This window comes from Triturus cristatus, chromosome 10, assembly GCF_964204655.1.
Source record: "Triturus cristatus chromosome 10, aTriCri1.1, whole genome shotgun sequence".
Classification (NCBI taxonomy): Eukaryota; Metazoa; Chordata; class Amphibia; order Caudata; family Salamandridae; genus Triturus; species Triturus cristatus.
Window position 1 is genome coordinate 196193161 of NC_140593.1, and position 14353 is coordinate 196207513.

At 44.3% G+C, this 14353-nt stretch overlaps 1 protein-coding gene across 1 annotated transcript in view; it reads left to right on the forward strand.

Annotated features, from left to right (window-relative positions):
* The window catches only part of LOC146789200 (anterior gradient protein 2-A-like), a 28481-nt gene extending 18275 nt beyond the window's left edge, over window positions 1–10206 (forward strand). Inside the window, exons 6-8 of the mRNA XM_085630797.1 lie at window positions 3248–3311; window positions 7722–7805; window positions 9905–10206. Coding sequence (XP_085486923.1) covers window positions 3248–3311; window positions 7722–7805; window positions 9905–9954 — 198 coding nt within the window. The 3' untranslated portion in view covers window positions 9955–10206. The remainder of the gene's footprint in view (window positions 1–3247; window positions 3312–7721; window positions 7806–9904) is intronic.
* Window positions 10207–14353: the final 4147 nt, after the last annotated feature.

A 14353-nucleotide genomic window follows, 5' to 3' on the forward strand; every position in this document is an offset into this window, starting at 1 on the left:
TGAAGTGAATGATGCTAACAAATATTTCACTCTTTTGCCGGGCCTCTTAAGTTGTTCCATGTCAGGAGCGGCCAGCTGGACCAATGATGCGTTTAATGTTTCCAAAGTACTACTTGTAGTTTGGTATTTCCCATCACAAATGCATTAATACAAGTTAAAGGACATTAAGAAAGCTAGACGTCAACACTTCTGGTTTTATTCCCTCTTCTATCCTTCCATAACTCTATTCACACCAACTACCAGACACACATGTCCCCCACTCACATTAACTCGTACCTCCCTATACTAATACTATACTTATATTTCACCATCCCCCACTAATCCTATTGGGCTTCGGAATAATGTGCTACTTGCCAAAAGGCACTTCAACGCCTCATCAAGGGTAGTAAGCGCTATATAAATACAATTTCACTACAATAGCACATACACACGTCAGTTCGGCCCAGGGCATGAGGTTCATTTTCAGAAACTCCCATTTTTTTCAGCCAATAACAATAAACACGCTAGGAATTGTAGGCTCTTAATTAGGCTTGTAAATTAGGGTCACGGCAGAGGGAAGTTGGAAATTATCGAAGATTAGAGGTTACTGCAGGGATTTCAACTTGTCCTTGCAGCAGGTACGAATCACTCATTCGTTTCCGGGTTTCTCTTACTCCTCCATCCAAAACTTGTTGTTCTGGAACAGGAAGTACTTCCCAGGTCCTCGGCAAGGACACTTGACACCACTTCCTGTCTAAAAGTCTGCAGGAAGTGAGAGGCGAAGAACTGACAGAGTATGGCAGAGAATAGTAGGTACAGCACGGGTGAAGCTACCTGAGAAGCGTAGGAATACTATGATAGGTTAACTATAATAAAGTGTAGGGCAGTAGAATAATTGGGTCAATTTCCTTTGTTCCATGTCAACAAAAAGATAACAAAACATGATCATGCGTTTTTACCATGTGCTCAGGCATTCTACATTTCCAGATCATACTGATTTTACCTCATGCCGAGCTTTTAACCAGTGCTTTAAATGAAACAAAATAATTGCATGTACTTGCCAAATTGATTTTTAGACTAGGAGTGGGGATTGGGGGCTGGACACTAGGAGTGGGGACTGGGGATGGTAGTATGGGCGAAGCTAAGGGGCGTGTCCAGGAGCACATTCAATTTTATTGATGTTCTCAGTGTGTAGATATACATAATGATACAGAAGCATTTTGGTATCTTTTTACTATTCCTTTTGCTCTTCTACGTACAAAGGGGTGCATTTAATTTAATCTTTCAAATTTGACGTGTATAGATTGCCTCTGTGCAAGGCACAAGACAGATATTTTGAATTTTTACATTATGCACAGTAATGGATTGTGAGGGCATTTTAAGAAAGAAACCTTGAAAATTAAACACCATGATCTCATTCTATTTAAAAAATGCCTTGCCTGTTTAGCATCATTATAATAGATCTACAGTACCCAGTGCTCAAAAGCATCAAACCACCTTACTCCAACCACGTCATCTTTAAGAAGGTTACTCCACCTTATGGCCTTAATATTAGCCAGCGGCATTGTCTCTCTTTTGGTATTAAGATGAAACGTAAATTCATCCTTACAAAACTACCAGCATCACACCTGTGGCAAAATATTGCAATAGGTGTTTTTTCTGAAGTTATAGATTCAAGTAAACAGACTCTGGTTTTACTCGAACTACTAGGGAACATCAAACAACAAAATGGACACTTTAAAAGGAATATCTGAAATTCCTATTAAAAAGATTACAGATTGGAAAAAAAAACATGCTTGTGATTGAAATCGTGCCCGCCCTTCACTTCTGCAGGTGCCAAATTGTATGTATGTGATGGCACCCCAGCTTTGAAAGCTGGGCATCAACCAATGTTGACATGGCTCATTTTTTTATTGATGAAAAAAAGACTTTAAAGGCATTCATTGGGCATGCAAAAGAGTGCCACAATGAAAAGAAGCACCATCTTAAAAAAAAAAAAAAGCCAAGCAGACCTGTTGGCAATGCATCCCTAACTCTGCGGGCAGCGAGGGACTTAATATGGGTCCTTCTTTGGAATTTCTAGTTATTTTTCTTTCCTTCAGCTACATAGCGTAATAGAAGTGGGCTTCCCGTAGTACAACACTTAAGTCACATATGACTTGCACAAGCTATTTTCCTTAGCCCTTTTTGGAAATCTTTAACTATGGTAAAATTTCTTGTTTCATTGCCGCCTAGCAGACATCACCCAGCGGCTCCTAGATGGCACTGCTTTGCCTCGAAGCTCCTTACCTGCTGTAAAGTCCGCTTCCCTCGTCCTGGAAGAGGTCAAGCTGCTGAAAGGTCGAACCAGGATTTAGCCAAATGCCTGGGTCTGGCTCAGTTCCAGGTCCTTTTGCACCCTCGAGCCCGAAACTTTGATGTTGCATCTGCCTGACACCCAAACTCTAATCTTATGATTAAAGAAAAAAGACAAAATAGTGACGTTTGTTGCAAAACATGAGAGAAAGAAAGATATAGCCGTCTATGGCTGAAATGCACAATGTGAAAACAGAAATTCTGGGATTAATCCCGGCTTCCCTACTTGACCAAATTGTGTGAGCCCAGACAAATGTTGCATCTCTCCAAACCTCCTTTTTCTTCATTTTCACATATGATCGTGTATTCAAATACACAAGTTCAGAATGTATGCTGTACAATCACATCTAGAGTTAGATTTAATCCACTATAATGTTGCTTAATTCATGAAAAAATAGGCCATATATAATGTACACTTGCTATGGGTATCAATTTGGAGCAAGCAGGGAGAACAATAGCTGCCCCTATTAATGCCCTTGCATTCCCTGGTCTTAGGGCACCTGGAGGGAATTAAAGGAATGGAAAGCCACCAGGGGTACCATGAGCCCTGATTACCTATTGCAGTTCACACTCTTTGCCCTCCCAACTCACCCCACCCTCAGTATGCAATAAAGGGTTATTTAGTGGGACATCAATCCTTTGATGTCATTTAGGGTTGAAAGCTTGTGTGATCTCACTTTTGCTTCGCTTGCCATTTTGGTGAATCGATGTCCATGGCTTAAACTTTGCAGGCGACACCATTGATTGAAGGGTTTATAGGATACAGTACCCAGAATCCACTGTCACATTCCTCTTAACTGGGCATATTTAATCTGCATGGATGCCTGGTTTATGAGAATACACCTGCATGATTATTTAAAAGCACTTAATTCTAGAATGTAATACTCAATACATGTCGCTCTTTTAATTCCAGCATGATCCAACTGACAAGAACCTTTTACTTGATGGCCAGTATGTACCCAAGGTTGTTTTCGTGGGTAAGTTCTCTTTGTACTTTGTAATAAAAGGCATACCGCAAACAAATGAAGGAGTCACATGCGAGAGTATCAGAAAATATTATATAATCAAATGTAGGTAACTATTTCTCTATGACTTTTGGAAAAATTAAGTATTAAAGGATCGCAAGTCTGATTTCATAAAAGGTCCAATGATTTAAAGATCACTCGCGTGTAAAAGACCTGGTGGGAGACGTTTTATTTTTCAGATGAGAGTGAAATAATCCTATGTACGCTGAATTAACACGAAGGTGTTGTAACATGTATGAGGGCTGTATGAATCTTTTCCTGCGAATTCCAACCAAAAATCCATTCCTGTTTGAAGGACTAGTTCCAGAAGGAATTAAGGGAGAACAGGTTCACATCGTGGAAAAAGAATTCTAGAGGTCATGTGAACAAGAAACATCACTTAGATTGCCGCAGTCTTTCTATTGACTGTGTGTACCATAACCCAAAGCCAAGCAAAGCAGAGAAGATGAAGGGCAAAATGGTTAAGCAAGGGAGAATAGAAGGGGGAGGGGTTAATGCAAATTAGAAAATAAATGCTGGGAAAAAACAAAGGAGGGAAAGAGGGTAATATAATGAGAACCCACCCATATGGCTCCAAGGCAGAGGAAGAACTACTGTCCTAATGTGATCTGTGACTGGGTGCCCTCACCTCCAAATAAAGAGAATTAACAAGGGCAAAACAAGCTTTCCCCATGGGTATCTTTTGGCTGACATTTCATAGCTTGGGCAAGTCCATAGATTGTCTTTCAGGGATATATTTGGGGATAAGGGGTATGTGCCGTAAAAACACACAGTACAACACTAGATTTATGAGATAAAGAACACAGGGATCAAAAACAAGGGCCTGATTTAGAGTTTCGCGCACAGGTTACTGTGTTGTAAATGCGACGAGTGTCCTGTCTGCCAAACTCTTGGTTCGCCCGCCTCATTTAGTGATGGGCAAAACCTAAGCTTTCCAGTGACTGCCGCCCCCCCCCCCACCCCTCCCAGGATAGTCGACAGAAAGTTCCTCTTACAGCCTGCTGGAATGGGGCTGTCAGAGGAAGAACTTTACACTGACCACCCTATTTATTAGGATGGTTTAATGTTTATGTCCAGAAAAAATCTGACAGTAAGGGACAGAAATAAAAACAATGACCCCACATCTTGGGAACAAACTTTAAGGGTATTTTGTTTCAGAAACAAGTTCACACTTTGGGAGTTTGTTTCTGGAAAACCAAATAAAGTTTAAAAGTTTGATGGAGAGCTCTCAGAACCGATAGGGGCCGTCCACCAAACTTTTTCTACCTTGTAGGGAAGTGCTGTGATGGCCGTTCATTTCAAGGAACAGAGTGATGGCAATCATCTCTGAAGTTGGCAAATGGTAGTCCATCAGGATGGCAGAGGTAATGGCCTTCTCTAATTTGATGGATTGAGTACTGTCCGCTAAACCCTAAATCAGTCCCCAAGTTTTAATAGTCAGAATTAAACTTTAAGGTAATAACTAAATACCACAGAAAAAAGGAAATTTAGTCAAAGGTAATTTATAAAAATATCAAGCGCATCTGTGGCTGACAAGGGAAATTTGCAATTTAGTAGATGTCAGTATGAGAGAGCGTATACATCATAGACATGTGCGTGTCCCTGTTAAATTCCTGCATGAGCTGCTTGTGTTTATACCATCAGTGAGTGCACATGACTGGATAGAGCCAGGACCTTCTGGAACCCGCAATTTTTCCTTTAGGCAACAGTCTATCCAGTGGAGTACAGACTGAGGTTTTGTCCAACTTTCCACATGTTTAGATACTATCAATAGGAGTTCTTGATGAGAACATGAAATCCAGAGGTAAAGTCTGCTTCTGGGATGAAGTATCCGTCTACAGACAAGGCACCCTTGGAAGTTATCAGATGGTGCTAGCGGTGTCCCCTGACTATTCTCCATTTACAAGTTTCCATTATCCTTTGCAAGTCCAGTGGGCAGTGCCAACTGTTGTATCCAGTGAGGGCATCATTTTGAGAAGTTCATGCAGAACTGCTTTTGGGAAATTGGATGCACTCTAAACAGGACAAGGCATGTCCTTAGTCCATGAAGGCGGAGTCTTGAATGTTTATAAATACAATGAGAGGGGCTCCACAGACCAAAGGGTCAGGGCTCTATGAAATAATACCAAGTCATAAATTGATCCCATTGGGGTCACGGATTATTCATTAACTCCAATCCAGGACACTCACATGGCAGCCATCCATCACCCCAATCCTGAATGAGCAGAACACGACACCATTTTCTAAATATTCATATCACAAAAAGTTTCTTTTAATAAAAATCCTTATACCAAAGTTCATTGCAAATGATCCGATTAAGGAGCACTAAATACAAAATTTACTTTAAAAGTGCATAAACAATACATGAAATTAATGTGTTTAAAAAGAAGGGAGAACATAGACAGTTACATCTGTCATTGGTTTAGGCTAGTTTGTAGGAATCAATTAAAAAAACACATGATGACAACTGACTCCTTTTCTAATGTGTTCGTCTGTTCCTCAAACTTGGCACAACAATGCTTTTTCTAAAGTCAAGTTTGTATTCCCATGTGGAGAGGAAGCAGTCTCGCAATTCTGGGTTGGCTAATCCTTTGAGGTTGATGAAAGAAAGACACGCATATGCTTATTACCTACATGGAGCGGCACAGACTAACTCAAAAATATGGAATGCTACCATGAGAATTTCCCCATGGGTAAGGAGCACAGGATCAAGCATTTCCCTGAGATACAGATTCAGACACAGATGCAGAACTTGTTCATGATACAGCTCCAGAAGAGGAAGCGTTGTAAGACTCCTGCTCAATCTGGCAGATAGAAAAACCTGGAAGCTAGGCCTCCTTGATCCTGTGATGAAACAGCATCCCCTTCCCTCGCATGCATCACGCCCACCATGGCACTAGTGCAATTCAGAAAGCAGCACAAAATTTCAGTCTCTGCTTTAGTGATGATTTCAGAATCTTCCCATCCCATGACCCTACCTCTCACACAACCCTTCTTGGATCACATGCTTGCTTCCCACAATAAACACTTGATGAAAATGCTCATGCCAGCATCTCTGATTCCTACACATGCCAAACTGAGGATGTTGATACAATGTTGTACCCCTTCTGCAGCATTTAATCCTGGAGTATGCTACGTCTGCAAGCATATACCTACATTCATCAGTTCCAGCTGATCCTCCTTAAAATCAGGAAACAATTTAAGCCACAAACCTTCAAACAACACCAAGGCCCTCATGTACAAAGATTCCATTTAAGGAATTGTAAATTGCAGCAAATAACGATTCACAATTTGCAATTCCTTAAATGAAATGTACAAAACTGAATTTGTGAGAAGTGGTCGCAATTTTCGAAAGCGACTTCTAACGAATCCATTGGTATTTTGAGAACCGACCTATGTATTAATAGGTTGGTTCTCAAAATATAAGTCCGTAGTGACCCACAATTCAACCCACCTCAGTAATATGCATGAGGCAGGTCGTAAATTGAGACCCATTGGGATTAGATACAATGAAAGGCACTGTGACTTGCTGGGCTCAGCAGACTACCATGTCTGTGATTTATTTAAAATAAAGGAAGCCGCCTTTTTTTTCTTTTTGCTGCATGCAGCCCGTTATGCTTAAAGGAAAAAGGGGATGCATGTAACAAAATAAAATACAAAATTTACACTAACCTTTTTCATGAGTGGGCAGTGGTCTCATGGACTACTGTCTGCTCCTTGGGACCCTTTCCCATTCACAAATGGCTAACCACCTCCTTTAAGGTGCTAGAATAATGTTTTATGACCGAATTTCACTAATAGTATTGGTAGTTCATGGTAAATTTTATTTAACATAAGTAGCTCTTGTTTCACAAAAGGTTGGAGACCCCTGGCTCAAACATTCGGTATCTGGAAAGGACACCCTTAACACGCCCCTTCCAAATACTGAATCGGGTTTATTCCTAAACCCAATTAGCGATCCGGTAAGATTTGGTAACATCTCACCAAATCACAAACTGGGTTTGGTGATTTAAAAAATGCCCTTTTGTGGTCAGAAAGCTCTTATTTTGTGAATTGGATCCTTACCAACCTGTATGCCACAGAAGTTCCCCATACCATCTGAATTCAGCAGCCCTGAAAGCACCTGCTGATTGTGTTCTGTTGCTTGTGGCCCTGGACAGCCCTCCACTGTCTTTGGCTACGTTTGTACTGTGTAACTACCAGAGCCATACATATAAGTGTGAGAAATTCATTTACCAGTTTCATGCTTTGTGAATTACACTTTATGTACCTATAAGTAGGCATGCCCTACTTCTCCAATTACAGTCATCCACCTAGTACTATTTAGAAGATGTGAATTGTGCTGTCTTTTTACCCTTGTAGATCCATCTATGGTAGTGAGAGCTGATCTTCCTGGAAAATACTCCAATCATCGGTACACGTACGAGCCTACAGACGCTGAGCTGTGTAAGTAATTGACGGTGCCAAGCCCAACGAACCTAACACATCCCTGCTGTGGTGGTATCCAGGACATTAAGTGGGCCGGGTCTCACCGGTGCTGAGCACCGGCAGTGTTTTAAAGGGGGCCTCGAAACGGGTCTCTGTTTTGGTCACTGGCACAGGCGGCACGTTTTTTTCCAGACTGCAGTGACAGCAGGCATATTATGTGTGCGTGCTCACACTGCTTACTTCTCACTAGTGGAGAAGTTACGGCATGACGTCATGCCAGGTGAGCGTTGTAGGGGGAAGGGAAATCCTATAGAGAGCCATTTTCTCTCTGAATTTCCCTTCTCTTTTTGAAACTCAGGAGCAGCAACATCAGATTTAAGATTTAAGATTCACCAGAGATTTAAATGGAAGCTTTTTCAATAATATAGACAAGCCATAGTTGCTGCTTATTTATCTTATGCAACTAACAACCATTGACAAAGACGATTGTCCTGACTTGTTGTAGGTATGATATTACTTGTATCATATATCTAGATGCAGTGTCAGAAACAGCAAAATACAAATCGCACGGCGCACTATGCTAAGCACAGATTTTTAGTTTACATGTTTTCAAGCCACGCCTTTAATTACATTGGTCACACCCCTTTGAGAGACCCCTACCCCCCCCCCCCCTGTTTTTTCATCCCACTTAAAGCCCTGGTGGTAGCCACTGAGCCTCGACAGCAGCCAGTGGTTAAAGCAAAAAGACCCGAAAGCCATGTGGCTATTGACAGAAGTTTGCACTAAAAAAACATGTTTGTCTGTTCTGTGGATAAACAAGGGAATCATGTTGTAACAGTGGGGATGAACTACTGTTCATGTAAACGTTTACCCTTACCAACTTTGGGTCGTTTCACATTTATTTAACCGCTTCAGTGCCCATGACGAGATGGTCTCGTCATGGAGCGCGGTTACGCTGTGCCCATGACGAGACTATCTCGTCATGAACCCCGCCCGCTAATGCAACACCCGGCACAGGGCGGGGAAAGGGCGTGGCACTGAAGGGGTTAAAGCAGAAGTGATATGTGCAGTACTTGACGAAGCATTTTTTGTGATGTTTTTAGGTAGTTTATTATCTTTACACTTATTAAGTTTACTTTGTGACTACATGAGGATGAAAGGCTGTGTGATGTAATTTCTTTGGAAATAGGTCTCAATGCTGTGAGGTCATCCGTCGAGCAAATTTGTGGTGTTTCTTTCACTACCATGAGTAAAACATAACAAATGATTTACCCACATGTATGAGCTGAGATAATTACATATCATTGCCTTTTGAGATGAGAACAAATGTGCGCAGAGATGGCCACCTTTTGTTATGTTATGTTATAATATTTTTAAAGCGCAAACTGCTACCCGAAGGTTTCTTGCCACTATCTACAAAACCTCCCAAAGAGACTCACATATGAGGCCACGGATTAAACGCCAAATAGCCAGGTTTTTAAGGCTTTCCTGAATGCCAGTAGATCCATACTATTTCTAAGCTGGAATGGGAGGGCGTTCCAAGCTTTGGCTGCCCCTACCAAAAAACTCCCACCTCCCCAGCTGGCTTTTTTAGAGATAGGGACTGTTACCAATTTTGCTCCCAGAGAGCGAAGTGGTCTATTGGGGACATACCACTGAAACTGCTGCTGCAGATGCTCTGGACCGGTCCAGTGAAGAGCTTTAAAAACAGTACAGAGTGACTTAAACTGCACCCGTTTCTTTATGGGTAACCAGTGAAGTCTTCTGATATCACCGGCGACAGAGGCAAATTTAGCCGTCCCTGTAAGCAGTCTAGCGGCATCTAAAAACGTGTATTTTATTTAGGTTGATTTTTCTATAGCGCTTCCTACGCCACATTTGAGACGACAAATCACATTACATTAGATGAACAACCAGGAAAAAGCATATTATTTTTTATGTATTATATATATATATATATATAGAGAGGAAGAGGCAAATTTACCTTCGCCGCATACCGAAAAGGTTTAGCTAACTAAATGAAAATATAAAAATGATGTTGTTCCATTTTCTTCGGAATATCATAAAACCGTTTTATGGCTTTTGGAGTAATTAATGAAATGTGTTTTGTTTTTTAGTGTACAGTAACATGCAGAAAGCCCTCAAACTTCTGAAAACTGAACTGTGAGTGAAGAATGCCTAGACGCGTGACCCCCGCATCCTGTTTCCTCATGAGACTTACCAACCAGAAAGTTTACTTCAGTTGATTTGAAATTCATGGAAGACACTGTAAAAACATTACTGGGAATATGATTCATCGGCCTGTAAACACTTCCTGGCATCTCGACGTTTGACTGTGCTAGATTTTTTAAAATACTTTCTTTATGCTTCATCTGTAAGCAACACATTTTTAAATAAATCCATTTTTGGGTATTTATTATCTGTTCGCCAGGCATTGCTTTATTAACCGGTTTCCGAGTGAAGTGTGTTCGCAATAACTGTTTGTTCTAACCAGCAGTGCCACCAAGGCATACTGAAAATTATTTAATGCTTAAGCAACAAAATCTGTCTAACTCTTTTAAAGGAAATGAGCGAATTTATAAAACGTACTAAACCCTAGGGTATAAAAGCGCTAAGCCAGTCAAATAACACCTGCCTAAACCACAAGAAGGCGGACTCCCGTGGACCCAAAGAGCTAGGTGACGAAGAGCTAGGTATTGAGGTGTTTTTGTAAAACCGACAATATTCCTATTTCAGAAAGGTGAGCAGGTAAGGTTTTCCAAAGTTTCACTGCAGCATAGGAGAACGAACACCCCTCCCTCCATCTGGCTTTACGTATCTTGAACGTCCCAGTCCCCCCCCCCCCCCCATCTGGCTTGACTGATCTTGGGGACCCCCACCTTCTAGATACCAATGAGTGGCCCATTGGGCACATACCACTGAAAAGATGACTGGATATGCCGTCGTCCCTTTTACTGCAGGGCCAGAAAAACTGTGCAGAGTTCTTTAAAAATCACTCACTTCCTTAGTGGAAGCCAGCGAAGAGCCCAAAGGCCTTCTGCAAAATAAATTTGTTTAGGAGTGTTTAAGACACACAGTGGATTTATGAATAACCTGAGGCTTGTTCTACGTAGAATTATTAATATTCAGATATAGGACATTACAGTAGTCTAAACGAGAAGTAATGAAAGCCATTGCTGTCGATATACAGAGCTCAGCCGGGATAAACAGAAAAGATCTTTTTCAGAGATCTAACGATGTAGAAACAAGTACTGGTAATGCGGTTAACCTGCAGATTAGAAGTCAGGGAATTGTCAAAAAGATCGCCGAGGTTTGTGACTGACTCTACTGGGGTGGGTAATGGACCACACGATTTAGGCTACCAAAGTTCAGACCAGATGGATTGCTGATCCCTAAAAATCAGGACCTTTGTTTTGTCTACATTCAACTTTAGAAAGCTGTCTTTCATCCAGTTACTGATTCCTGCCATGAAGTTCTTAAACCTATTTGCCACCAGAGGTATGCTGTCAGTTATTGACATGAGGGTTTGCTTGTCATCAGCATACGACAGAACCTTGAAGCCAAAAGAGTGCACCACGGCAGCTAGGGGAGGAACGTAGAGACTGAAGAGAGTAGATCTGAGGGAGAAGACCTGAGGCACCCCACAAGGAGGGCTGAAAGCCTTAAACTGTCCGCAGCTGACAGTTGTACCCTGTTTAAGAGAAGGCCACAATGGAGTCATATCACTGCTGGTGCCATTGAATACACCATCAGAAATGTGGCTCAGGAATTTCAGCCCTTATATTTGCTTTCTGAAATGTAATAAAAACAAACATTGGCCAATGCCAGAAGTGGCCTCACCAGGGTCAGTCTTAGGGTGCTCTCATCTCAGAGCTGGCAAACCCTGATCCTCTGGCCCTCCCATTGTAGACTGTTTCCACCTCTTACCCCTCCATATAAGCTTCTGCACCCTCTCCTGTGGAGTGATACTGCCAGAAATCAGAAATGGTTGGACGCCTATGGTAGCCGCCCTTCCTCCCCCACAAGTTCTCATGAAGCCATGGGGCTCCCCTGCTGGTGCTCCCTCTAGAAACAATCCAAGCTTAGGGGTTGGGAATAGGCCAACCTGGGTATATGCCCACCCCACCTCAATTTCTACTCTGAGAATGGACACGGGCCCTTACCCCCCACCACTACCCGCGATAGCAGCCGCAAAAAAACATCGCCACAGATGACCCCCACAACTATTGCTAATGAGAGGCAGAGTAGGCGTTCCCGTGCCAAAAGCCAGGACAACACCACTCCACAACATTCTCAACGACCAGCCACATCAGCGATAAAAACACAAAACAGGCAATAACGCGATTTAACAGCAGGACACTAACATCTGCTCTGACCTGATGCAAAGTCGGATGACAGCCTGCACTACATAAGGGAGCCCAGCCCAGAGCCACAACTGAAGAACAACATATGCACCCGGGCAACTGAATGTGCAGCCCGGAGGGCTGAAAGGGCAACAACACCTGCCACCACCACCCCTAGGATCCACCCTCCCCGGCACCCCCCCACCAAAGACATTGCCACATCAGCTTCACCTAAACATGTACAAAATAATCCGCATGATGTCGCACAATCACAACTGGTGACATGCATGTGTCGTCACAAAAATGAGCATCACACATTCACTTTGGAAGCAACAAATGAAACTTTATTAAAATGAACACTGAACTGAAATGAAGACACATGGTGGCTCCCCTCGGGACAATCCGTAGGTCACAGCCTGCAAGACAAAAATCATGATGAGAACGTGTGTCCTGCGTACATCAAAGGACAGAGAGAGAGATAAGGAGAGAGAGAGGAAGAGAGGGAGAGAGAGATAGACAGACAGAGAGGGGGGAGAGAGAGAGAAGAAAAGAGGGGGAGAGAGAGATAAGAAGAGAGGGGGAGAGAGAGTGCCGCCCCTACGCACCCAGGCCACACTGCTCACCTGCTGCCACCGTTGTGTCTCCAACCACTTGCCGGTATGTATTGCAGTTCACCAGGTCACACATCTGAGACAGACCCGTCATCTGAAACAGAGTCCAGATACATGATTGGCACACCACACACAATTGCACAAGACAACATCGCCTGCCCGCCCCTGCACACCCAGGCAGAGGCACGCCAGCCCCTCCCGCCACCCATCGGAGCATGCCCGCCCATGCACACCCGGGCAGAGGCACCCTAGCCCCTCCCACCACCTATCAGAGCATGTCCACCCATGCACACCCAGGCAGAGGCACCCCAGACCCTCCCGCCGCCCATCGGATCATGACCGCCCATGCACACCCAGGCAGAGGCACCCCAGCCCCTCCTGCCACCCATCGGAGAATGCTCGCCCATGCACACCCAGGCCTCACTGCTCACCTTCCACCACTGGCATGCAGACAAGAGATCCAACCACGTGCCGCTGCAAGCCACAATCCTGGGGCCCGCGGACATGGCATCCTTCACATCATGCAGCCCCGCTCCGCAGGCCACCAGGTCTCACATGTGATGCTGGGTCTTGATTTCGCCATGGCAGAGCACATACCAGTGCACAGGGCATCAACGCAGGCTGCACACCCGCTTCGCCCAATAGGTGCCACTAACTCTGTTGTCCCGGAAGCGACGCCACATGGCGGTAGGCCCGCATTGCCCGCTGGCTCTGGCCTACACTGCGGTCCAGAAGGGCACACAAAACCTGAGCTGTCCGGACCGCCGGGACGGGGCATCATCGCAGGCTGCACACACGCTCAGCACTTAAGGTGCCCTTACCTCAGTGCACCCAAAGTCACTGTCCCGTGGCGGGGTGCCTGTGCCGGCCGCAAAGCTTCAGGTGCCACTAACCCTGTGCAACCCCAGTCAGTGCCACATGGTGGTAGGTCCGTGACGGCTGCATGGCCTCGGGTGCCACTAACCCTGTGCTACCCCAGTCAGCACCACGTGGTGGTAGGCCCATGACAGCCACAAGGCTCGGGTGCCACTAACCCTGTGTGCAACAACTCATGGGCCCTTTATGATTGCGAACTGTGGAGCATCCGTCATCCAGTCACCACCGGCAGAGGGGAATGTGACGTTGTCGGCCCCTTATGTTGGCGGAGTCACATGGCCTGTGACGCCTGTGCCGGATGGGTGTGGTGTGTGTGCAAACCTACCCTCAGGGAGTGACTGTGACATGCTGACAACCAGCCAGCACACCACCAGCGAGTACGCCTGCGACGGGTAGCAATGAGGGCCCCCCCCTCGGAGCGTAGTCAGAGTGGTCTGGCCGGCCGTACGCCAGACCAGCGCAGGGCTTGCAACAATGACTCGTGGGCTCTGGGCAGGTTCAGTCCATGTCCGGACTAGGAAGTGACTGATGTGTGTGTCCGTATTGTAGTGTCCACGGCACCCAGAACACAATAGGCAATGTAGCACCCACAGGATGAGCATCATTGACGCAAGGGAAATCACTGTCCTTACATTCATCCACACATTTATACAGGAATGATGAAAGACATAACACAGCAGTGCGTTACTGGATGTTTAATGGACATCCAGTGCAGTTTTGCAGCTGGAGCGGTACA